This window comes from Acartia tonsa, chromosome 3, assembly GCF_053477335.1.
Source record: "Acartia tonsa isolate MP-2025a chromosome 3, ASM5347733v1, whole genome shotgun sequence".
NCBI lineage: Eukaryota > Metazoa > Arthropoda > Copepoda > Calanoida > Acartiidae > Acartia > Acartia tonsa.
The window spans coordinates 27,697,542-27,725,525 of NC_137262.1; the positions used below are offsets into that span (position 1 = coordinate 27,697,542).

The 27,984-nt window shown below is 32.6% G+C and overlaps 1 protein-coding gene across 1 annotated transcript; it reads right to left on the minus strand.

Annotated features, from left to right (window-relative positions):
- Positions 1-503: 503 nt before the first annotated feature.
- Positions 504-27,984, minus strand: LOC145313798 (uncharacterized). Its single transcript, XM_080153411.1, has 9 exons — positions 27,881-27,984; positions 27,238-27,298; positions 26,183-26,217; positions 17,969-18,020; positions 4,852-4,935; positions 4,608-4,657; positions 3,658-3,745; positions 3,016-3,090; positions 504-2,321 (listed from the first exon to the last, which is right to left on the minus strand). The coding sequence occupies exons 1-9, from the start codon at positions 27,961-27,963 to the stop codon at positions 2,247-2,249; spliced, it is 603 nt and encodes a 200-aa protein (XP_080009537.1). The 5' UTR covers positions 27,964-27,984; the 3' UTR covers positions 504-2,246.

Sequence of the window (27,984 nt, forward strand, 5' to 3'; positions counted from 1 at the left end):
GAGTTTTTTATTTAGTTTTTTTTTCTATTATATCGTTTTACCTTAATATATATTAGCCAATAGCATCTAGCAGTCCTGTATTCGAAGAAGTAATAAAAATAGCCTAAAACCAACAAATATTTATTAAATATCCTAAAACCACACAATGATCTCTAAGAAGTTTCCATAAAATAGAATTCAATTGGTTCAGTAGTTATCGAAATCTTTAGCTAAGAAACCTTACTACTTTTTTATATTATGTTATGACTTGAGGATGTGCCCATAGTATCTAAGGGCTTTATATTCCAAGGGAAAGGGATAGATAGAAAAATAGTCATAAACCATCCCAAGACTTTAATCTAAAAATAAAATATCCTAAATTAATTATGTATATTTAAAATTTTTCGAGGTAAAATGAGGGGTTTCAAAGTTTAAGGCAGGTATTATTGCGCTACTTATGCAAAAGTAATATTCTAGTTCATATTATATTTATTCAAGAACAATTAACATTATCCTTTCCTTTTAATATTATATTTGAATATGTAATATAATAACACAGAAATATAACAATAATTTATAATTTATACAATACAATTACTTTTCATACATTTATAATTACAATTATAATAGAAATTAATAGGGAACTTGTTGATTTTAAGATATTTGTTAAAGTATTCGTTGCTTATAAGTAGGATTCAATTTTGTAAGTGATTTATCGCATCGTATTAGAAGCAGGTTTCCGCGGTTAGTGAAAGGAAAAAGCTAAATTCCAGTTGTGTTGGTCCCTAGAAGCCGAAGGCCCAAATGAACAAAACTGGTATTAACTTTACTAGTAGTAGAAAATTGTTTATATTTAGTACAATAATATACATGATTTTAAAGAATGGCTGAGAACTTGCTCTAATCCAACGGATGTTAATCGGTTTCGAAGCCATACGGGAAAAAATATTTTTAGGCCTATACAAGAAGATTTTGTTGAGCTCTGTCTATCAGTAAGGTTTTTTAGTTCTGTTAGTGTTATTTTTATTCAAATTACGAAACAAATGCAATTAGCTATTGTTAGGTTTCTTGAATATCTTAAAATCAGAAAGTACCCTTTTAAAGCATTTACATATTTTATTACGAAATACACAAGAATTATGAAGAAATAAGTTTACTTTGAATATTTTTAACAAAAAACTTTTTGAATAATATTAGCACTTATATTTCAACAAAAGATTTTATTTTACTATTTGAATATTTATTAGAATTTAGATTGTCTAATTACGTATATTGATTGTTTTTAAAAATGCTGTGAAGTGTTTTTTTTATTTGACTTTCAAACATTTTGTAGACTTAATGGCCACATTCATACTGTCTTCAATAAGTAAAGTATTTTATTTAGAGTGATCATTTTATAAAATCTTTGCTTGATTAAATAAAAAACGCCATCTCAACTTTGAATCGTAGTTTTCTACAGTTAATCAAATGCTTTTATAAACTCAAGTAACTCCTTTAAAATACTAATCTATAAATAATTACTTGAATGTTGCACCAAATGTTTATGCACTCTAATAAAGTAATACTTCCCATCTTGCTAAAATAATAATTTCCCTTTTACCCCCATCCCCTCCCCTCCTACTTGACGAAATGACCAATAAATGAGGTCATATTAGCAATCTAAATTGCCTACAAATTATCCACAAATTCTTTTTCCACTAAAGAACTTCAAACCCACTTCTTAGCTGTTTGCATAAAAACAAAGTTGTTCATATGCAGAAAGTTTCATATGAGGCTTTTTACAATATTAATTGCAAAAAAAGTAATTTTAATTATCCTTCCCATTTAATTTTACTACCCACGAACCTTCCTTTATGATATACTCATAAAAATATACTCTTCACTTAAAGTCAGATATGATAAACGTAGATCTAGTGTTAGGAAATTTAAGTAATGATTAATTTTCTATAATAATACATCATATTTAAATTCAGAATAGTTGTATAAAGTAAAATGAAGTAAAATGAAATAGTTAAGTTTTGCATAGTATTTTAGACATAAATTCCACGGATTATTGAAAGGAAATATTATAATATTAAAACCACTTTTATTAGCACCGAGGGGCTGAAGGCCTTGGCTAACAAAACTGGTATTAACTTTTGTTATTTTCATTTTAATATTCTTGGAAAATTGTCTGTAATACGATGCTATACATGATTTTTCAGTATGTTTAAGAACCAATTCTAATCCTGCGGATATTAATCGGTTTCGAAGCCATACTAGAATATTTATTTATGCATCATCTTTTTGAATTCAGAATAGCTGAGTCGACCGTCTCCGTCGCTATCAAACTTCTTGAAGGCCTGCAATCATAAAATGTATCATTGTTTATTTCTATCTTTTAATCCTGCATCGAAAAATTTAATTTTATAAAAAAAATTCTTTTTTATTATAATATCTTTTTCTTATCATTCTCATTTTCTATCTATCTCTTTCTCTCTCCTTCCCCCCCCCCCTTTCTCTCTCACTCTATGTTCTTTATCTATTTTCTACTATTCGAGTACTCTAAATCTGTGTAAATAATCTGTTTAAACTATATTATTCTATCTATCAAGTTGCGTGCACAGGGATTCACCAGGGAGGTGTACAACCTTAAGGTGGTGAAAAAAGGGAAAGGCATGCCTCTTCTATTTAAATTTTAAAGGGGGTGTTGACATCCCCCCCTTCTGCACTCCTATGTATCATTCTATTCTATACAATATATTTATAATTTTAAATTTGATAACTAACTATATGTCAATTATCTAGTGGATCTTCTCAGGGATCTACAGGAATAAAGCAATGGTTGATGAATTGATGTACATCCTCAATGATGATACCCAAAATTACCCCTTCTGTAGATTAAACTTAGTGGTCGAAACGTTTGAAACTTTATGAACAAACCAATAAAAATTCTATAAAAGTCCCCAAAATTGTTAAGCAAACAAGTATAAAAACTTTGAGGACTAGACTATAATTCACAGACCAATGTCTCTTCCCTTCCTCGGATCTTCGTACCTTATCTATTTGATCCTTAGTCAGTGTTTTTGACAATTTGACCATCTCAGATTTTGTTATGAAGCCATCTTTATCCTAAATACAAAAATTAATTGTTATTGTTGTTTATTTAGTCACTAGATGCTATGCCACTAGAGGCCTCTTGGGACAATTTCAGTTTTTAAAAGGAAAAGGAAAAGAAGAAAAAGGGGGGGGGGAGGTTTTTTTTAGAAGAACTATACAGTTTCAGCTATTAGCGAGATCCTTTACTAGAGACTAAAAAAAATAATGGTACTAGCGGCTAGGCCCCTAGGTACACTTAAGGAGAGGGATTTTTTTTTGGGGGGGGGGGGGGTTAGTCGACTACTCCCTTTTTTAATTTTGGTTTCAAAAAGAAATTGAGGTTTTTTTTGAGGGGGTTGCGGGTGTCCCACCCCCCCAAGAAAATAGCTTAAAACCATCACAGGACCAGTAGGTATATTCCCTGAAGAGTAGATTCTAATCAGTTCAGTGGTTACTGAGATCTGACACACAGACATTCTACTTTGTATCATAGATAGTATATAATAAAATAATATATCTAAATAACAAAAAATTACTAGTAGGCAATTCGAAATTTTACCAGTTTTTTTTTATTAATAATTGATGATTAAAAGAAGTGACCTTATCAAAAAGTTTGAATGCCATTTCTGCCTTGTCATGTTTCTCTCCAGGATTGCCAGGGCCTCCACCACCACCTCCACCTTCCTTTCTAAATATTATTTCTAAATATTATTTCTGCCTTGTCAAGTTTCTCTCCAGGATTGCCAGGGCCTCCACCCCCACCTCCACCTTCCTTTCTAAATATTATTTCTGCCTTGTCATGTTTCTCTCCAGGATTTCCAGGACCTCCACCCCCACCTCCACCCTCCTTTCTAAACATTGTAAAAATAAAGGGACAGCAGAAAGTGTTATTTGTGACGTCGTAAAAATACGTTAATATCCATCTTTTTTTAGGGGTTTCCTTTCCAACTTCTTCTCTCATCTGTGGTGAATTCCTACATCATATGAACACCGAACTCTTAAGCTTAGTTGTCCCAGTGGAGGCCACTCAGTTAGTCACCTTCAGCCAAGCCAACAGGATCTGCCTTGTCTGAGCTGACACTCTACTAACCCAACCATATATCTACTGTTATTGTCCTTTCCTGCAAACAACCACCACCAACCACCTGCTACAGTCATTCATCAGTAATATTAATATATAATTACTTTGTACCTGTATTTTTTTTATGTAAATACATTTGTTGCTTTTCATATCTGACTTTTACTTCAATAAAATTTGATTAAAATATAATAATTAGTTGCTCGTATTATTTGAATGAATCATGTGACTAAACATTAGCAAATAGTTCGACATCTAGAAATTCCTATTCAAGTTGGACGTATTGTTGTATTCACTCAAGATATCGAAAACTGACCCCTCCCCCTCCTTATTTTCTTAATAATTAAGTATAATTTTGGGGTAGTGTTGTTATATGCCTATCCCCTCCATAGGCGCCAAATACTCCGGGGCCTAAACCTGCGGTGTCCAAACCCTGCATGGCTACCCAGTACCCAGCAAACCTAATTGATACCTGCTTGGTAGAGGAGACTTTGTTCCATCTACTTGTTTGGCATCTTCTCTCTAGGAATAAAACAAGAAAATTAGATATTCTAACAAATATGCGAATGTGTTCTACGATTGAAATACAAAATGTAATGAACAATTAATATCTAGCTATCTTTTTTATTAACATATAAAATAAATCTACATATTTCCTAGGGAAAGAATCTTTCAATCCATCCATCAGATCACAATATACGTATTTATTTATTTACCTTTAGTTCAGATTTAGTATCTCCTTTCCCCTCTCCCCTTCCTTCCTGCACGGTCTCCATGGCTAGGGTACTGTTCGCGAACTCCTAAAATTAGAAAAAGTGTTTGCTAGATTTTGAACATCAAGCATCAAAGTACAACACAACAGTAGAGGGAGGGAATATTCTTTCATTCGTTGGTTAGAAATTGAAACGTTTTTTTTAGATTTTTATTGGTTTGTTCAAACTAGCAGATCCTAAGCTTTTCGAACAGATTTATGTTAAATTTTGTTTAGACTTACAAATTGATATCCTTCCTTCAGATTTTGGAGTTTTCCTTTTTGGACGTTTTCATCCTTGTTTTTATTTTTCATGTTTGGAAATGTAAATAATGTACTTTGTTTTAAACCTAATAAATATATTTTTGATAAAGAATGAAATGTCAAAAATCTGGAAAGAAGTTGTATCAACTTTTTTTTTTATAGCTAGCCGGTTCTTTTAGTAAGTAGTAGATGTAAAATTTTTCATAGAATTCAAATATGCAATCGGTTTTTTTGTAGACCTCTTATTTTTTAAGTAATTTAAGTTTTTAAAAAAAATAATTAAGTCGGTTTTAAGGTACTAAAACGCAACAAAATAAAAGAAGAAAATGGTCAGTAAGAACAAAAATAGTAAGATCTTTAATTTGACACCTTACTTTTAAAATTCTGTTGAGTAATTATTGAAAAAATCTATTTTTTTAACCTCGGTATAATAAAAACTTTAGACCTAAATATTTTCTCAAACAGACATAAAAAACATGGGTTCATATATACCATTAGAATCAGAAAAATATTACGAATCCATTGTAAGCAAAATTGAAAAAAATTAAAAAATTAAAAAATTACAGAAATGGCCAATTATTTTTTTTGTTCAGACAACACTATTGTTTTCCCTTTTTTACCCCCTCTTTACCCCCTCTTTACCCCCTTCCCATTTTTATACTCAATTGAAGAATTAAGACGTTGCCTGTACAACATAATATGATATTTTCATATAATTCCTTTTATTGTAGTTTATATACTATATTGTAAACTTTTTTTTTCAATTTTGCTTACAATGGATTCGTAATATTTTTCTGATTCTAATGGTATATATGAACCCATATTTTTTTATTTGTGAAATAATAAAATTAAGTTCAAAGTTTTTATTCTCGTGGGTTTAAAAAAATCGATTTTTTCAATAATTACCTGACAGAATTGAAAAAGTAAGGTGTCAAATTAAAGATCTTACTATTTTTGTTCATAATGACCATTTTCTTTCTTTTTTTTGTTGCATTTTAGTACCTTAAAATCGACTTAATTTTTTTTTTTTTAAACTTAAATTACTTAAAAAATAAGAGGTCTACAAAAAAACCGATTGCATATCTGAATTCTATGAAAAATTTTACATCTACTACTTACTAAAAGAACCGGCTAGCTATAAAAAAAATAGTTGATACACCTTCTTTCAAATAATAACGAAAAAAAGTAAGGTTTTAAAATTAGTATGAATTGTACAAAGAAGAATAATAATGGTATTTCATTTATTGTGTATTATGACTGGTATATTAATAGATTGCCATTAAAAACTAAACATAGTTCAAACTATTGGATTTTTCATACGTCAATTTAACAGGAAATCAACTTTAAACAAGAACAATAAGTTAATTAATTTTTCTAGCATGGCTTCAAAACCGATTAATATCTACTGGATTGGGAACGGTTCTCGGCCATACTGAAAAAAATGTAAAGCATCGTATTAAAGATCATCGTATTCCAAAGATACTAAAGAAATAAACTGTAAGATTAAGCCAGTCTTGTTAGCCCCGATGTGGTATATAACTTTTCTCGTATTCATTCGAATCCGGTGGATAGGAAACGGTTCTCATCCATACGAAAAAACTATGTCTAGCATCGTATTTTATCCGCGGAAAGCCGTTTATAACACGATGCGAGAAATAACTATTCCTTATGTAGAAGTTGAAAGGGGACAAAGACCAAATTGTGTAAAAAATTATCCATGTGACGTCATAAAAACAAGGGATTATCCACCTTTGTTTAGGGGTTTTCTTTTCCACTTATCCTCTCACCTCTCTCATTTTTATGACGTCTCATGGATCATTTTGGACACAATTTGGTCTTTGTCTGAAAGGAATTTACAGGGCTTGCCATTTTTTATGTGAAAAATGTGTTTGTATTCCTATTAAAACTTTTATGCATGCTATTTAGTTTAAATATGACTATTTTACATCCTGTTATTTTTTTATTTGTTTGTTTAGAATACTGAAGATGGTTGATAAACTAAAATAGCTTTTTCAATTTAAACGTTTTGAATTTTTGGGATTTGTTGTCCCCTGCCCTCTTACTAAATGCACGAACTGAATAATAAATGAGGTCCATATTAGCAACATAAATTGACGATACATCAATTGATCAGACAAATACGACTTCAGAACTTGCTAACCACACATAACGAGAAGCTTCAGATTTAAAGCTAAAAGTTGCATGATTTTATTCTGTTGAACCTCATTAATAATTTACTACGAAAGGTGATGTCTTAACCTCTTTTCGAGGAAGCTTTGTGTTTATCAAGATCAAAATTAATTCCTTATCATTATCCCAAATTAAGCGCAAATGTTGTCTTGTTTGACTTTCCTTTTCTAAAGAGACGCGGCATGGATTGTTTATATTTTGATGCGTCCACGTTCGTTACTTTTTTTTGATATGTGAGTGTGTGAAGATTTCGGAGAACAAAATTGGGCCTATCATTGGTCTCATAGTGCGTGAACGACCCTAGTATACCAGGGGCTTGAAACCATAAGAACTTCAGGTAGAATTTGTTAATTTTATTTAAATGGAATGGTGTATAGGACGATTATATTTAGTTTAAAAGGCTTTAGCCAGCTAAGCATGGAACTTTATTATGATTAATTATTATGTTTTAGTAATTTTTTATGTGCTTTTATTTTTGCATTTAACAATGATTTATTAAACCAAATAATTTTCCTTTAAAGCCAAAGTTTCCAAAGATTCTTAACCGTAGAGAAAAATGATTTTAAAAAGCAATTAAGATTACGTGGTTATAAAAACTGGAATTTTGTATTAATTGATTTTGTAATTTCAGGACTTTGAAATAGTTGCCTCAATAAATCTATAATCAAACCTGCTGTTGAAACTTGATGGTTCCTGGTATTGGGGGTTTGTGTGCACGTCAACAAGATCTCTAGAACTTCCCGCTAATTCGGAAGTCACACTCAACCAAAGTGTCATGGTTGAGACAATTTCAAAGAAGTGAAGTTTGAAGTTTAGGCATTAGCAAATTTCAAATAACCTGATGTTTGAAGGAGCTGCACAAGCAATTTCAAATGGTTCTGAAGAATAGGCATTAGCATTCTTCAAAGAATCTGAAGAATAGGCGTTAGCATTCTTCAAGAGATCAATAGCATATAGTGATTATTGATGCAAAAAACATTGACAATTTTTCTGTGAAATAGTACCTAGTGAATCAATATGGTGCTCACTAAAAAGCAGAAAATTGAGCGAGCTATCGCTATTGGCAGTGAAAGGCTAGAAGTGTTTGATGAACAGATAAAAGTGTTTTATGAAAATCTAAAAGCCTGCCAAAGTTTTAGTTCATGTGAAAATGTGAATTTAAAATCAATTCGTGACATTTTTAGTGAGGTCAAGGACCAATCTGACCTAATAAAAAGTCTAAAATCTGCCGTGGAGACTAGTGAGATGCGCGAGTTCAAGCGTGATTTGGATGAAGCTAGTGAACAGAAAACTGTTGCAGATAAAGTTTATGCGTCGTTGGAGCAGTGTACGAAAATTCTGCACTGGCTTGACAATGATTCAGACGACGCGAGGTCGAGCACTGTCGCCAGGAACCTCGACGTCATTGAGAAGGTGAGGATGGATATGGGAGTGCTCAAGATTTCCATGGAGTTGCGCCAAGAAGTACGTGATATGTACCGAAGGCTTAGAGAGATGGAACGTCGTTCATCTAACTTGGATGAGAGTGGGACACCTGCCATACTCTCCAGAAGTATGTCTGCCGTGGATATTCGGAGTTCCAACCTGCAGTATGGGCGCTGGGACAACAGTTTGTTGCCGTCCTTTGACGGTACTGACACGGATTACTCCAACTTTAAACAGGTCTTTAAAGATCTATGCGCTGGTTACGGATTTTCTGACCAGAGGTTAAGTCTGATGTTGTGTATGGAGAAGGTGATAACCAACCCGGAGCTACGCAAGCAAGTGTCAGCGATTAGAGATCATAATGAACAATGGTTGTTTGTGGATCAGATGTTTTTATCAAACACCCGCCGGTTCATGAAGATTTTAACTAAGCTGAACAAGATGAAACCTGTGGATAAACCTGTGGACGTGGTTAGTGCAATTGCTACCTTCAAAAGCACTATGCAGGAAGTAGAAGCCATCGTTGGTTCTGAAGCTAAGGATTACCACCACCTAACTCTTATTCATATTTTCAAAGACAAATGTCCAGATGCCCTGAGAGAGAAAATTATGATGGAGCTAGGCAGCATGAACCTGCCAAACATCAAGAAGATTGTAGAACTTCTGGAGAGGACAAGGGGAGCAATGTTGGCTGGTGATATGTCCTACGACACTGGTGCCGGCAAGAGGAACCGTGACAGAGCTGCCGCCGCGCAAGTATCTGGCCGCAGTGACAATGAGAATGGACGGGCTGGAAAGGACAAAACTTCCAAGTGGAATAGTGCATGTCCTATTGAAAGTTGCAATGATAAACATCCTATTTTTACCGTTGTCTCACATTTAAGAAGATGGATGTTGTTGACCGAAAAAAAGTTGTCCAGCAGAATAAGTTGTGTGAACTCTGCCTGTGTGATGGTCATGCTGCTGACAATTGTAATAAATCGGATAAGCTTGGTGTCTGTGGCACCAATAATTGCGACAGTTATCATAGTCGTATGTTGCATGAGGCTAGTGCTAGTGTGAATACAGTCTACAAATCAAGTTCTGCGCCTAGCACATGTACCTTCCTGCTGCAAATAGTTCCAGTTGTAGCACCTGGCGGCGGCGCCTGCCATGCCGCCGTCATGTTTGATTCTGGTGCAAATCTACCACTTGTGTCTGAGAAGTTGTCCAGCAAGTTGAAGCTGAAATCTACTGGCAGATATACAAACATTTCTGTAGCTGACGGCAGTGAATCATCCTGCCGCAATGTGGTGTTCTATCTGAAGGACAGGGATGGTAATTTGAGAGAATTTGAGGCAGCTGTTATGCCTAACCTCGGAGGTGGCAACGAGATGCGCTCGGTCCATCCGGAAACCGCCGCCGAAATATTTAAGATGCCGCCAGAAAGATTCACATATATTAGTGGAGGCTTGGATATTATCATTGGAAATACCCATCCTGACGTGTTTCCGTCAACCTACCAGAAAGTGGGCCAGTCTATGTTGTGGAGAACCATTTTTGGAAGTGGTTTTATCTGTACAAGTGCTGACTGTGGAGCTGGTCAGCAGAAATCTGCGTATAAAGCTGTCAGTGTTAGTGGAGGCGCCTTGCCTGAATTTTTGTCCTCAGAGTCATCCAGGTACAGATTGGGTCCAGATTGGTTGCGCCAGGATGAGAGTGCGTGGCCGGTGAAAACTGCCGTAGCTGTTGATAATGAACCGGTTGGTACTGCCGTAGCTGTTGATAATGAACCGGTTGGTACTGCCGTAGCTGTTGATAATGAACCGGTTGGTACTGCCGTAGCTGTTGATAATGAACCGGTTGGTACTGCCGTAGCTGTTGATAATGAACCGGTTGGTACTGGCGTAGCTGTTGATAATGAACCGGTTGGTACTGCCGTAGCTGTTGATAATGAACCGGTTGGTACTGCCGTAGCTGTTGATAATGAACCGGTTGGTACTGCCGTAGCTGTTGATAATGAACCGGTTGGTTCTGCTGTAGCTGTTGATAATGAACCGGTTGGTTCTGCCGTAGCTGTTGATAATGAACCGGTTGGTTCTGCCGTAGCTGTTGATAATGAACCGGTTGGTTCTGCCGTAGCTGTTGATAATGAACCAGTTGGTTCTGCCGTAGCTGTTAATGATGAACCTGTTGGTTCTGCTTGTGATGCTGTTGTTGAGAAACCTGTTATTTCTGCAGTTGACGCTGTTGTTTGTGTTGCAGTCAATTCTGATGTTAAAGATACTGCCGCAGCTGTTGATAACATTGCTACGGCGGGTGAGGCTGTAGCCGTTCACAATGATGATGCTGAAATTGGTTGTGTTGCAGCCGGTTCTGATAATGAGGTTGGTGCTGTTGTGAATCAAGAATCGACCTGGCTGCTGCCAAGCTGGCCGCCCGACACAGGGTAAAGGGCCTGCAATATGGCGGGTGTTGCCGCCAGAAAGTTATTGAAAGTCTACCAACCCCACAAATCTAATTTACAACATAAACTATTTATGTGTGAAAATGATCTTTTAAAGAAAAAATAACACAAGTTATATATTAAGCTTGTGAAGGGAACCTAAAAGGGTTCTGTAAAGAATAAGTATTCATTATTCAACTAATTTTATTGTTCATATTTAAGCACAAAAATTCTACAAAATTGTTTAGACTTTTAAAGCAGATTTTAAAAGATTTCGTTTCTTTAAGTATGATTTTGAAAAGCAAAAGTCTGTGTGTATTAACCCATTAGTGCCGAGCGCCACTTTTATGGGCCGATCGAGCTGTAAGTTTCAGGGAAGCTTTATAATGGTCAAAACGGAATTCGTATTTTTTTGTTTTGCTCTAGTGGCGTGCACAGGAAAGTTGCAAAAAAACCCGGTTCGGCTTGGCCATAAATACCAACCAGGCATTAACACCCGTTTTTGGTGCTTTCCCCCAGTTTTAAAACCCGGTTGACCTGTATAAACCCGGTTATTTTGACCAAAAATCGAAAAATGTAATTTTTGAACGCCAAAAGTGAGATGAACACTTTTTAGAACTTTGATACGATCCGTAATTGAAAACTACACAACCTCATGTAATCTAAAGAGCTACAAGTATAATACGAAGCGATTTATTTCAAATTTAGTGTTTCGGCTATAGGTGCCGCCGTTTTCGGGTAAAAAAACCCGTTGCTCGAAGTTTTAAAAGACACACACTACAAAAAAAGAACATATAAAATTTGGGTGTTACATATCAGAAAACGAGCATAAAACTATTGGGTGACACCTATAGAGATTACTAGGGTTATTAGGGTGGCTCAAACCCTTACTAATGACGTAAACTGTTATTTTTATTGGTTGAAAAGTTAAAACCGGGTAATAAAAACCGAAACCGAGCCGGGTTTTAAAATTTTCGGGTATTTATGGCCAAGCCGAACCGGGTCATAATAGGGCGTAAAAAAACGATAAAAAAATCATATAAAAAATTATAATTTGAATAAAACGAATTCACAAATAGATGTACTTGTCAATAAACATTAGATTTCACAAAAAAAATCAGCGACTTTACTATAAAAACAAAAAAGTTAGAGAGGTATTTTGAATTTTCATGATTTTCAAATTTTGTTGAGCTATACCAGCAAACGGAAGTAAGCTAAACTGCCTGCTCCAGGGGGAAATGAAAGTCAGGGTAGTAGAGGGGGGATTCATTCTGAGAATGATGCAATTATGAAGCCGGAAACCGGTTTTTTTTCCATTTTTCGGAACCGGGTTTTGATGCCCGGTTCGGCACTAATGGGTTAACTACCAAATGATTTTTGCAGATTTTTTAGATTGAGAAAAATAGATTTTTTTAAAATTATTTTTCGAGGTATTTTTTCATGGTTCACGGTTGCTTAAAAATGTTATTCTCAGATTCTCATATGAGATAATGCATTAAAGTAAAGAACACAACATGTAAAATTATTATGATAATGTTTAAAATATTTCTTATTATTATTTTAAAAGATTATCGCAAAAAATCAAGATATTTGTTTAAATTTGTAAGCAAATAAAAGTTTTTCTTTCACTCCGGAGGCAAGGATTCCAAATAATCCACGCGTAAAGATTTTTTTCTTCTTCATTCCGAGAGCAGAGATTCGTAGTAATATACGTACCTAGCGATTTCGGACAATTTTAAACCTTGAGAAAGTATTTTATAGCAATTATTTCCTAGGTACATATATTTTGGTTCATGTTTAAAAATGTAAACTCTATTTTCTATGAGATAAGCATTTATAATAATGAACACGATGTATGATATTATTAAAATATTGATTATTATTTATATGAATATCACAGAATTAATTTAAGATAAACTATGCATATTTTAAATTAACCTTTCCTTCATTTTTATCGCAGATATTAAAATAAAAGCGGTTAAAAAAAATTATGATTAATAATTGATTCTTATTTTATGGAAACTAAGATTTTTTTTAGTAAAAAAAAGCCACATTTTCATATGCCTATTTTTATGCCTAAAATAAGAATCAAGCGAAATGCGATTAATTTTTATTCTGTTTCATATGCTCAAATTTAATTTTATTGAGTTTAATTTCTTTTCAAAAGTACAATTCATTATAAAACTTACCTGAAAAGTTTACCAAAAAGGAATAAATGTGTCGAGGTTGCGTGATTCGATATTTATTCTAAGAAAAAAATCAAGTATTTTTTTAGCAGATTTTTTTAAATTACATATGAATTTCAATCAAGTAAAACATTTTTATTCAGATCAAGGAATGATTGAAAATTCATATTTAAAGTCTCATATTTCTTTTACAAAGAAAAATTGGTATTTTTTTTTCATAATTTTGATGAAAATTCTAACAAAAATATTATTATTATTTTGCTATTATCTAAGTATTGAAAAGTTTTATTGTTGATTAAGATAGTTACAGTTCTTATTCATTAAGTTTGAAAAACTTTCTGCCCAAGGATTTTGAAATATTTTTTCTTACTACTCTTTTTGATGCTTAACAAATTTAGTTTTAAGTACCTATAAATCTTAATTTTCTTGTCTAAGATTTATTTCGTTTTATATTTTACCATTATTTGTTTACATTTCAACCTGATTTCGTAGGTACTTATTGATTTATTAATAATGATTTATTACCTATTGATTATGAAATGATTATTATTTAGTATAAGTTGTTATATTTACAACATCATGATTAATAGGATTATCCATTTTAGGATTTGTGTATGTGATCTTGTGAGTGTCATGTGCCTGGAATATTGTATGGTACAAACCAATCCCCATCCTTCTATCCTAAAATGTGAGGTATTATGAGTCCTAGTGAGGAGTATAATATTGTGTATACATTTCACGGGGTTTCATTTAGTTAGGAGCAAAAATTGTCATGTTTTTCGGGATGTGGCCATTCTCATGTGATTATGGTGAGTTGAGTTTAGTGAGAAATGTTGCTAGTGCTCAGCGCAAAAAACCTTGAATCTCGTTAAGGAAGTTAATTTGACTTTCAAACGGGGGGTGTGTCTTAACCTCTTGTCATGGTTGAGACAGGTGAACACAATTCCACAAAATGAAAAAAAAGCAAGGACGACAACAGCAATAAGTAGCGAAACACTAAAAATCATTGATGAGAATACAGACAATGAGATTAAAAGAGCATTTGTTAAAAAAGAAAATATTATGACAACAATAATAATTAGCGAATCACACTAAAAATCATGAATGAGAATACAGACAATGAGATTAAAAGAGCATTTGCACTGTGGGCTAGAATTGAATCAAGACAAAAGTAAGTGCCGAGCCCTGGGACCTATGTATGGTGAAAATAGACATAAAACTATGATGATTCCAGGTAAAACCAAAATATTTCAGCGGGGGCTTTTTGAGAAAATTAGATTTGAAAATTTCAAGTTTAATTTTCACCCCCTAGGAGATGCTGCATAATCATGACAAGAAAAGCAAATATTATCTATTTTAGATTTTGAACAACTTTGCTTTTATAAAGTTCTTCATAAAACCACTCCTGAAGGGAGTTTATAAATGGCCATTTTTATCACTTGCTTTGCAAAGGTCACGAAAATTCAGCCTAAAATAAATCATACATAGAGAGGTTTTAAGAAGGACTTCATAAGAGCAAAGTTGTTAAATAATATTTGCTTTTCTTGTCATGATTATGCGGCAACTCCTAGCGGGTGAAAATTTAACTTGAAATTTTCAAATCTAATTTTCTCAAAAAGCCCCCGCTGAAATATTTTGGTTTTACCTGGAATAATCATGGTTTTATGTCTTTTTTCACCATACATAGGTCCCAGGGCTCGGCACTTACTTTTGTCTTGATTCAATTCTAGCCCACAGTGATTTGTTAAAAAAGAAAATATATATTGGAGAAAAATCACGAAACCTTTGTCATGTATTTTTAAAAGATTTTTTAATATCTATAATCTGTAGCATGACTGACAGACCGACAGACAAAGTAAATAGCAGCTGGATGCTAGACAAACTGTTTCTAAACAAAATTTATTGGTTGATTTCATTTATCATTTACATAAATTAACTGCGCCCTATTTTAGTTGAGGATGTTGAGCGCACCAACAACATATTTCAGTTGAGCCTGTCTTTAGCTAAACAGCCACGAAACGAGATAATAACTAGCTGCTTAATGTTATATCCTTGAAACTGTTAGATGTCTCATTTTGATTAGGAAGCACAAACTACAGCTGTAGCCGCTATCCTAGCATTAAGAAAATAAGCCACACACTACTGATAAGAATGGTGTCGTTATCATGTCAATACATGCTGCCTTTGGAGTTTCATATCTATAGAATATCAGTCTAAAGCCTGTCATCCAGCCTACGGATCAAGGACGTCCAAGGGGGGGGGGGGAAGGGGTGATTACCCCCCTTAAACGAATTTGGGGGTGCTGTAGGCACCTCCAAAATATTTTTTATATTACCCCCCCCCCATTTTATATTTACCCCAACCATTTAAGAGGGGATATTTACACCCCTAAACAATTTTGGGGGTGTAAATACCCCCCCCCAAAAAATACAAAATCCCTGACAAAAAAAATTTCGCTCATTTTTATTACTAAATATTTAACAGTATTTTATTATTAGGAAGGTACCTTTTTATATTATTAAATTACCCCCCCCCCCCTAAAAATTTTTTTTTACCCCTGGGGTAACTTTTTTTTTGGGGGGGGAACAAAATTTACCCCTGCTAACAGATTTCAGGGGGGGTAATTACCCTCCCCAAGCAAATTTTACCCCCGGGGTAAAAATCCCCCCCCCCCAAATAAAAAAGCTTGGACGCCCCTGCTACGGATAACGGTTTGATGCTTATAATTCATTGGCAGTTCTTTCGCTTCTTTAAATTTTTGTTCCTCCATTGGAGCAGCGATTATATTTTTAAAAAGCCGTCCGTCCGTCCGTAAAAGTTTGCTCGTTTCGTTAATTTAGACAAGTTAGAATTGTCCTATCGATTTAAATCTTTGTATCATGATTCCTATAACAGTTACATACGATATAGGAATCGTAGCAACTCTATGATCGTTACCAGAAAGTCCGTCCGTCCACTTTAAATATGTTGCTTTAACTTTTTAACAACATTTTTTAAGTGACATATTTATTCTTTTCATATAATTTTTGACACACTGATTCCTATTACAACAAGGTAACCTGTTATAAGCGAAGCATCTCCATAATCAAGTCCTATAAATGTATGTATGTCCTTACACAGTTTCATGTAATTTAGCAGTTTTGCAACAGATTTACTTACAAATATGTTTATACTTATACATTCATTTTATTCTGCTTATTCAGTTCTGACACTTTACAAGTGATAATTATCGTTTGTCCTACCGTTTCAGAGCTTCGCTTTATGGATGTTGTCATCCTTGTTTTACATTAATTCCAGCTGAAAGGTTGGAGTAAAAACAATTTAAATAAATGTTCAGCAGTAAACACTGAGATGGAAAATTAAATCTTCACATTTATTTTACAAATAAAGAACAAAGTGTTGCTAGGTCTTTATACTTTTTTCTTAAGTTTTCTTTTTTTGTTGGTTTAGAATATTTGATGCCAGTATTAGAGCGATTGGTAAATTTGTTAAGTAATAATAGTTATTTCTCGCATCGTATTATAAACAGCTTTCCGAGGATATAGAATGTACAATTATAAGATTAAAACCAGTTTTTTTTAGCCCCGAGGTATTAATCTTATGATTGTACATTTTTATATTCGTTGAAAGCTGGATATAATACGATGCAGGACATAGTTTTTTCGTGTGGATAAGAACCGGTTCCTATCCACCGGATTCGAATGAATACGAGAAAAACATTTTACATTTTAAAAATGTGGGGTTTATCCCCTCACCCCACCCCACCCACACCTCCGCACAAAAAAATTACAGTGGGTTATTATCCCCCTCCCAATGTAAATTATACCTTCGAGGTAGATAATTGGGGGGAGGACGTTTTGGACTGAAAATATTTTTTTTTTGTAATCGAGCAACTATATATAAATTCATTCTACAGTACAAATATGTTTTCCAGTATGGCTTCAAAACCGATTATTATCCGCTGAAAAATCATGTATAGCAACGCATTACAGATAATTTTCGGTCCTCGGATCTCACTAAACTGATTAAATCTTGTAGTTTTTCAATCTTATATCCATGGTAAGCTGTCTATAATACGATGCGTAAATAACTATTATTTTAAACGAAGCAAACAAATTTAAATTTGTGTATCACTAAATGCCTGCAAAGTAAAGCAATTTTTACATATTCTGAATACTAAAATAATTCTAGACAAAATATTTGTACTGGAACAAAAAAAAAAGTTAACAAAAAGTTTGATGTATGACCCAGGTATATTATTCTTGGAGCTAGGCTTGCAAATATAAGGCATAGTTAAGCATTCCCACAAAGTAGATTTCGAACTTTGAAACCCAACCTCCCTGTTTTTAAAATAAATTTCACAAAAATAATTATTTCCATAACCTCTATGAGGGGGGAGGGGGGCAAATCCTACGCGGCTAATACCTGCAGTGCCCTAACCCTATAATAGGACTTAACTTACCTAACCTGACCTAGAGTAATAAACAATGTAATAATTTTGTTAATAGGGTATGAGGGTCGGCGCTCAACAAGAAGCTCGGCGCTCAACATCGAAGCCGCATTCATTTTAAAAATTGTGTTAATTATTATACCTGGATTGTAAGTTGACCGGTTCCGTCTTTGTCAGCAGCTAGCACCACTTCTCTAAAATATAGATAATTATTTAGGGTAATTCTAGAAAACCCGTGACCGCGGCTCAACATGCAGCGCATCTGCTCATCGGCAGGGGGGTGATATGTTCGAATTTCGTAAAAACACTGCGTCATAACTAAAAGCGTTATGAATGGTTAGAGTAAGGGGAATGTTTCGGCAAATAAACTGGCGCAACTCATTACCACGCACAGTCGGGACTTCCTGACAAAGGTCGTTCAATCAAAAGGTTGGTTGTTTGTTTGGTATTACTTAACCTAAAACACCGGGTGTTTGGACAAAAAAGAAGATATTTGATTCCCCTTATCCCTATCCTTGGCTGTTAACCAAATTATTCCTTATCAAACATTCTGGCAGCTTTTGGAGTGTATGGGGGGGGGGAGGAACTTAGTCGACACAACCACTTTCAATTTTAGTTTTTAAAAAAATGTGTGAGGAGGGTCTTTTTTGTAGGGGCGATTTCTATTGAAGGGGTTTCGTATATCCTTTAGTACAAACAGACATACACACGAACACAGATCCTATTACTTTTAAATAAGGATTCACAAAAGCCAAGTAAGCCAAATATCCCCAATTTAACAACTACTTAATATAATCAAATGTGGTAATTTATGACTATCCAAATAATTTATGGTGTCAAAAATACACATAAACCTGTTAGGAATTAATAAATTTATATTCCAATTATTTTAATTGATTATGCTTTTTACTAGTGCATATAATTTGAAAGAATGTAATCAATTACAGTTGAAAAGACATTTTTTTGGTGTTAAAGTCAGGACTCTAAGGGATAAGACAATGGCCGATAAATTGATGTAAATCCCACATAATGATGCACAAAATTATCCCTTCCATGGATTACAATTAGAGGTTGAAACACTCAACTTAGTAAACCAACAAATCAATATTCAATAAGTTCCTAAAAAAGCTAAGCCAACGAATAAGAAAACTTTAAAGAAAATGTAGAACTAAACAATTATCAAGCACTTTTTAAAAATCCTTAGTTGAGTATTTTTCCTTATTCTAGAAATATATTGGAAAATGACTGCATTTATTACAGATTTGTATCTACTGCTGAAAAATGACTATGCAATACATGTAAAATTTGCAGCAAAGAATAATAAATAGTATAGATTATGGTCATATTCATGCATAAATATGTATTTGTATATTTTTTATGTGCAATGTATATGAAAAAGAATTTTTTCAGTTGTATTACTTTGTATTATAACTAATGGAAACTACTTTATATAATAGGATTAGAGTTAATATTAGAAGATATTCTTTGAATTTAAAATCATATAACAGAAGTAATATTTTCTCCGTGGCTACACAGAATAAATGCTGATTAGTCAGTCAGAGGATTTTTTAAAATTGCAACTCTACACTACAAAAAAAACTATTAAAATAAAAATATATTTAGAATGGTTATTATCTTATGTTATTCATTGCCCTGATACAAAAAAATATGAATTACTTTATAGTGAACATTACATTTTATTTTAAATTAAGTAAAGCTAGAAACGAAATATATTTCTATTTTATTCTTCACATAAACATAGATTATCAAGGAGGGAGGGGAAATTGGGTTGTTTATTACTCTATTCCCCAAAGTTTAATAATAACGTTTTCTTATTTGTTGGATTAACAACTTTAGGGACTTTTACTGAATTTTGATTGATTGTCCAAACATTTCAACCAATGATTGCATTCTACAAAAAGAGGTTGTACAAAAATTTTGTCTTATCCCTTTAGATCCCTGATAGATTATGCCTCTGCATAAATATGAAATCTAAATCTCATCTTTAGTATTCCAACAGCAAAAACAGAATACATTTATCTCTTGGCCAGAAACCATTTCCATGTCTGATTTTAAAAAAAGATTTTGTATTATACATATCTTGATAAATAAATCCTTTATGTTGAAATTCTTATATATTAGTAAAAGGCAGTATGTCAGAAGCTCAAAATTTGAAAATGATTTTCGTTAACAGGGAAGCTTCTTATATGTCTAAGGGTATCTCCACCCTCGAAAGAAAAATAGCTCATTTTCTTTAAAAACCTGAAATTGTAAGTGGAGGGTCGACTAACTCCAACCCTATAAGCTTAAGTGCCCCTAGAGGCAGTAGACGCTAGTATATTGACATACTGAAACTATTATATATCTAGAGTATGTCATTGAAAACTTTTTGTCTTTTTTTAGTTCTTTTAGACATAATCGCCAAGGTATTGTTGTAACTTGTACGGGTTTATCATTTTTTTTTATTAGAATATCCTAAACTTTATTTAGGACTCTAGTAGTACTTGGGTGAATGGGGAGAAATGCATCATTAGACCCTCCACTTGGAAAAAAATGGAAGTATCATTTTCCAGAGGCGATTCCCTTTCCCTCCGTAAAAATAGTTAAAAACCATCTCTGGACCTTAAAAAAGCTTTCCTGTAAGGGAGAACCATGTCTGTCCAGCAGTGAGATACTTCGGTACAAATACAAAGAAAGACAGACATCCCTTTTTTCTTTACTATACCCAACAGTGTAAAATTGCAATTTACTGTGGTGTTGAAATAAATTATAAGCTTGTTAAAACATAAATACATATAATATCAGGGAGTAAGGGAGGGGACAATGGGCAAGTAATTCAATTTTTGAGTTTTCGCTAAAAGGCCATAAAGTCCAGTTTTATCCATAAAATTTTAAGGAAATTGTAAAGGGTAGGGTGTGTTAATAAAATTTAGAAAACTATAAAATAAGAAAAAGGTTTCAAGAAAAAAACCATTCATTTGAGAATTAGATAACCAGTATATCAGACTGACGTAACCATTATGTAATTAATAACTAGAAAAATCTCCCTGGAACTCATCCAACCCATATTCCTAGATTTTAAATGCCACTATATACAAGAAATAAATATAGGTTGTTAGATTAGGGTTCTTAGATTGTTTATTACACAAATATTACAATAAAGTTTTTGTCTATGAAATGGGGTATTCCTATCCAGTTTTTTGTTTAGGAATGAATATTTTTTACCCGAGGGAATAAATGATGGACCGATAGGTCATCATTTATTCACGAGCAATTCCTAATTTATTCAAAGCAATACCTAAAATATAGATTATTAATATAGAATGATACCGGGGAAAAAATGATACCAGGGAAAGATATGATACCAGGGAAATAAATGATACCAGGGAAAGCAATGATACCAGGGAAAGAAATGATACCAGGGAAAGAAATGATAATTAATTATAGCTTTATAGAATGGTATATTAGACGGTGCTCCCAAGAAAACAAAATTGGCAACCCATGTTATATTAGATTGGTAAAGAAAAGTGTTAAAATATTCTAAAAGTAATTCTGTATTTGATGAGCAATACAGATAAAAATGACAAGAAGTTTCTCTAGGGGTGGGAAGATTTAAAGCTATTGTACATTGTGTACATGCTGGACTAGTGTCACTAAATTTTGATAAATTTGCATTAAAATGAAGAAGATTATTACATAATTTAAAAGCAAAGTCTCTTATGTTCATGGGAAGATAGGATAATCTCCACATGCACATAAACCTTGATTCTCTATTTATATCTATTTCATTACTGAGCCACATGTTTCTAGTTTTAACGGGTTGACAATTTGTTAACATAGATTTGGATATATCTAAGAAGTATCTAAAATCTTTTGCTCTCAAATTGGGCTTTGAAATACAGACCAATATTGAAGCAGATTTTTGAGAAAATTTCGTTTTACACCTATTTAAAAATACTCTTAGATTATGTTTCATTCTTAGAAATTCATTTGGGGTTACATAACAGGAAGATTTCCTGCAAAATTCATCATAATTTAAAACATTGCCAAAGTTTGAAATAAAATTACTTAAGGTAAGATTTTTTAGTTCATTACCATACCTTAACCATGAGTTTATTGTAAAGAAGTTGTTATTAATCATATTTCCTTGATTATCCTTGAATAAATGATTATTAACAACTTGGGCAGCGAGAATGTTTCCACTAAATTTCCAATAATAATCACAAAAACGTAAAAAAGCTTTAACTAGATTGTACAAAATTGGGTTAGATTCTGGAATAATTTTATCGATTTGTATAGATAATGGGTTTTCAGGATCTGCAAGAAATTGTCTTAATTCTTTACCCCATGAATCATTTGCTTTAAGACCTTTTAAAAAAATGCTAACTTTAAGACTAGTGAGAAATTCTTTTGGGTTAGGCAGGCCAAGCCCACCCTTGCTACAGTCAAGAAAAATTCTATCCTTTGCAATCCTTCCAAAAATGTTTAATTGACGCCATAGGTATGCCATCTAAACCAACAGCAGCATTTAAATTAGCATTTTTAAGCACGGTTTCCAGTTCAGACATTTGAATAGGTGACTCAAGTTTTATTTTATCTTCTTGCGATAATTTAAAAGGGTCAAAAATTGGATCATTTTCATTTCTTTCAAAAAATTCTTCAAAAGAAATTTCTGGTTCAACAGGCGTGCTAAAAAGTTGTTTAAAATGATTAACAATAAAATTTTGTCTTTCATTATCATTTTGAATAATATTCCCTGAGTAGTCTTTAATTGAAGATAAAGATTCATGAGAGTTCTTATTTTTCAAAAGTTCAGAAAAGCTTCTAGTGCTTTTCTCATGGTTCAATAAGTTAAAATAATTTGTGTTTTCCAAAAGTCTTAGATTTTCCCTGTGTTCAATTTCCAAAAGTTTTGCCTCTATTTCTTTAAAATTAACAGAATTAAAATCACCAATACTTCTTAAATGTGATAATTGATCAGACAAATTGTGTTTTTCCTCCTTTGTTGTTTTAACATAAAATGACTGAAAAGATATACATGTATTTTTTATTTCATTTAATAAACATTCTAACATTAAGTCCGGTTCCAAATTAGTATTATAAGACAAAAAAGTTTCAATACTGGGAAATAGTGAACAGTTTTCTTCAATTTCATTACTATAAACTTCAAGTAAATGTTTACAAAATTTGTCATTTGGTAGCTTTAAGATCGTTTTTTCAAGCCCCTGAATATACAAAGATAAAATATTGATCCTATTAATTAGTAGAGTTAATTCATTTTTATTTGGAGGTTCTGTATTATCAACCATAAAGCTGAACACAGAAAATTTTACTGTAGAATATAAATGTTCAATATTTAGTAGGGAGCTATCAATAACTTTTGGTCTAGTAATATTCTTACTTTTTCCTAAGAAAACGACAGGTTTATGGTCAAAATATTTTGATAGCCTATTCGGATACCAGGGAAATAAATGACTATCTCAGGGAGAATAAAAGAATATTTACATCCACTATTTAAGGGGTTGTTTATATGGGAATGATATTTTTTTAAAACCAGCCATATCATAACAAATTTGCTATTCTGCTATTCTGCTATGTTCAAAACTAACTCAGCGAGTTAGCGGCATTTGATGCGCTAGTACCCAAACACAGTCAGAAATTGCTAAATTCTTGCACATTCCTTTTAATTCAGTACCCAAAGTCTGATACTCTTGAGAATTGAATATTCGATCCATTGTCCCGTCCCTTACTCCCTGTATAATATATATTATGGTATATCTAGAAATCCAATAAACATTATGAACATTACTGAAAATATACATTATCATAAATCCAATACTTTCTCAGCCTTGCCTGCAAAACCTTACATTACATTTTTTAGTAGCGAAGCTACTATATAATTTGTGTGCCGTCAGTTAGTAAGTCTGTAACGCTATGGAGGGAATAAGATTTTCTCGACTGCTATTGTTGAAGACAGACAGATTAAAATCTCAATGAGGATTCCTAGGATATATGCACATCTAGCCTATCTATTGTTTTGACCGTCTGTCTGTTGTTCATTCTTTAAAAGACAAAAACCTAATGCTTGAAAGGTTTCGTGATTTACTTTGAGTTTTTGTATATTTTTTCTTTTCTATGTAATACTTATTGAATATCTTCTATATAACTTACTTTTCCCGTTTGTCCATTTTATGATCTTTTTGCTTATAGATGTAATTATCCTTGTTTTTTATTCAAGTACTTGATATACATATTATATTAAATGGATTTTGCAGGCATTTGGTTATATAATGTTCATGTTATTATTTTGATTATCAATTTCTTTTAGAAAATTTGTATTAGGATTATTATTAGTTCAAGAAGACATTAAATATTGTAATTCTTAGAAATATTAAGAACTATTAATGGCTCAATATAAAGAGTTGTAAATAAGTTATTGACCATTATACAAGAATTATATTCCTATTAGAAAATTTATATTTTCAAATAAATCTATATTATAAAGTAGCAAGCATTCTTTGTCTGTTGCGAAGGTTCTCGCTAACTACTTAACCGATATGGTTATCCTTTACAATGAAGCTTTTTATAGGCTTAGAAATGGTTTTTATCTATTTCGGGGGAGGGTATCTCCACCCTCCCAATAAAGATGCCCCTCTCAAAAAATTTTAAATTTTTAAAACTTAAATTGAAAATAGGGGGTGGGAGGTCGACTGCGCCTTATCTTAAGTACTCTTAGTGGCCTCTAGGGGTGCAGCCTCTAGTGTTTCTATAAAGAACTAAAAAATACACGAAAGAATGCTATTTTTTAGGCAATATAAATTTCAAAAAAATGAAAAATGTATCTTTCATATTTGTTAAATAAAAAAAAACTTGTTGCAAATATTTTAAAAAAATTACCAATGTAAGACGAAAACAAATTTAAATATTCTTATAGATATGTAAAATGCCAATTGATTTTTGAAGAGGGCTAACATGTTTATAACACTTTGTAATGTCTGAATAAACATATATGAAATTCATATTTTTGTTTGTGAGTTAACCTTCTAATATTGTAGAAAGTATTGAATTTAAGAAGGGAGGGGACTTTGAGGTACATTTATAACACCAATCCCCCAAGTCGTATAATACCGTTTTCTTATTCGTTAGTTTAACAACCTTAGGGAATTTTATTGAATCGTAATTGGTTTGTTTATTTAGTTGAGTGTCCGAACGGTTCAACCAATAATTATAATCTACAGAAGGAGCAATTTTTCTGTGTATCACAATTAGGGATGTACATCAATTTGTCGGCTATTGTCTTTCCCTAATCTAATAACATAATGGAAAAAGTTTTATGAAGACATTTGAGAATTATGAAAATATTTAATGCCTTGTAAGGCCCATAAAATTGCAATGTTAGAGACATTTACGCTTAATCCTTCTTATCCCACAATTTTGAGTATCTAGACATTAGAATTAAGATCCTTTTTTCAAAACAGTACTTTAGGTGGACTAATTTAAAAGTTTGGTACACTCTTTTTAAAGGTAATCCGCAGATTAAAATGATTAGATTAAAACCAGTCTTGTTAGCCCTGAGGGGCCGAAGGTCCAGGCTAAAAAAAACTGGTCGTACTTTTGTGATTTTTATTTTAGTAGAAAACTGGATATAATACTATGCTAGATATAATTTTTGTATGACTAAAAACCGGTTTTAATCCTGCGGATATTCATCGGGTTCGAAGCCACACTGGAATATTGTACAAACTATTATCCTCACTTAAATTAATTACAAAAATGAATTCCTTTTCCTATCTTAATTTGTAATTTGGTTGATTTGTAATTTATCCCATGCAAGGATCAAGTTGTTAAAGATCTCCAACTTTATAAGTGTTGCAGTTTTGACCGAATCTGAGCTAGTGCATGTATCTGGATCTAGTGCAGTTCACGGTAAAATGTTTCTGGTATCGATTATCTCAAATAATATATGAATTTTAAAGACTACTAGCGGTCAAACGGCTTAACGTAAATATTATGTTTGTACAAAATCTTAACCAATAAATCGGTTTTAGCTATAACTTAATAATATACAGTTATCTCGCAGCGCACATAAATGCACGAAAATAACTTATTTAAGTTTGTTTTCTTCAGTCAAGCTTTCCCTGTGCATCATTGGATCTTGACTATTCCATATTATGTATAGGGCTTCTCGTGCCGCATATTACCATGTGTAGGTATACCATGTACGTCCAGCCGTTTGACAGATAGTAGCCTGTCGAGATCATAGATTTTTCGTGATAATCGATCCCGGGACATTTAACCTTGAACTGCACTCGATCCATGTATCTATCTACACTAAGGAGTAAAGATATTGTCTTACCTTATTTCTTCTATTGTAACTGGTACTTCATGATCCTAAAACAAAAGACTTTAATAGAAGCTACTTCTTTTTACAAATTTTCTTTTCTTTTTCACTTAATTTGTTAGTTACCTGGGATCTAAGGGGATAAGACAAAGGCCGACAAATTGATGTGTATCCCCAATTATAATACACAAAATAGCCCCTTTTGTAGATTACACTTACTGGTTGAAATGTTTTGACACTCAACTCAATGAAACAACTAAAAAGAATTCATATAAGTCAACAAAGTTTTAGCCAACGAATAAGGAAATGTAAATATAAAGCTCTAACCCTATTAATTGTTTGTCTAATTTGTGCAATTATACTGTGTGTAATTGCCTATAAACATGTTCTCACATTCCTTGGCTCAAAGACTTTTGGTACATTTGGTAAATTTTGATTGGTTGATTTAAACATGTAGTGTTCAAACTTTTCAACTAATATTTAATCTCAGAATAAATAATTATGTTTATTTATTTTGCATTAAGCTTTCTAGTTACAAAATTATTTATACTGTACAAAAAACATGAGAAAATATAATGTTTAAAAATATGATAATGTTTGACAAAATATTTTTCGGACCATATAATTCTATGCATGACATATTTACATTAATTTTTTTCATGTTTTTTAGCTTTAGAATTTCTTTTAGCTTTTGTTAAATGTCAACGACGACTTTTATATAAACCATTTGAAAATTTAATAATGGATTTATTATACTTGGATAATCATGTATGTACTTTAATAAAGTGAAACTTGAAGCTTGCTAAAATAGCAACCCCTAATCCACCCCATTTTCCCCATCAATTCCCTTCCTAATGGGGCACTGAAACAGGCCAATAAATGATGTCCATATTAGCATAAAATTTTCTCCCTGTCATAATATCTATTTTTATAATTGACTTAGAATTCCTAAACATACAATGTTTTAAAATTTTAAGATACAATTTAAAATTAATGTTTTTTTGTATTAGTTATTTTGTAAAACAATTTCTTCCTATGTCTCCAAAAGCATGCAATTGCTTAGTGTTTACCTGAAATATTTTGAAGATTTCATCTACAGAAAGTCTACCATCACCATTCAAGTCACATTCTCTAAACAAATCGAATTATTAGATCAGTTCAGGGATCGCAAGAGATAAGTTTTCGAGAAAAATTGGTTATAAAACTTTGGATACTAGTTTGATTAACAGTTCAATCTCCCCTCGCTTCTTGGCTACTTTACACGTTATTTTTTTTAAAGTCAATTCAAGAACTTTCCTGTAAATAAATCTAATTGCTTTATCTAACTTCCGACAGTCCCACCAAGTGATCAAACGATTTGTGTTGTTAGAAATATATTAAATGTGAAAGCTTATGAATTGCACCTGTTAAGGGAAAAGTATTCCCTTATGTAAGTCAATTTGGAGGTGAAGGGTTCCAATCTCTGCACCCAAACCACTTCATAACTAAAGACTTATGAAAATTGTACAAAATGCTGCTATGGCAGGTGCACTACATTAATAGTAAGAGTAAGGGAAAAACCTCCACCAAAATCAGATGCAACTCATCACCACGCACAATCAGGACTTCAAGACAAAGTTGTAGCAATCAAATAGGTCTAGCCCTGCGTTTATATAAGCCATCCCCAGAAGTATCAATCAGATATAACTATCTATCTATGTTTATTTTACTTACTTAAAAGCCTTGACAATAGAATCTCTATTTTCCTTGGATTTTATTTTCTTGTGTAGCTGCATCAAAATTGAATTTGCCGCCATTTTGTTCACATTACAAGAGCA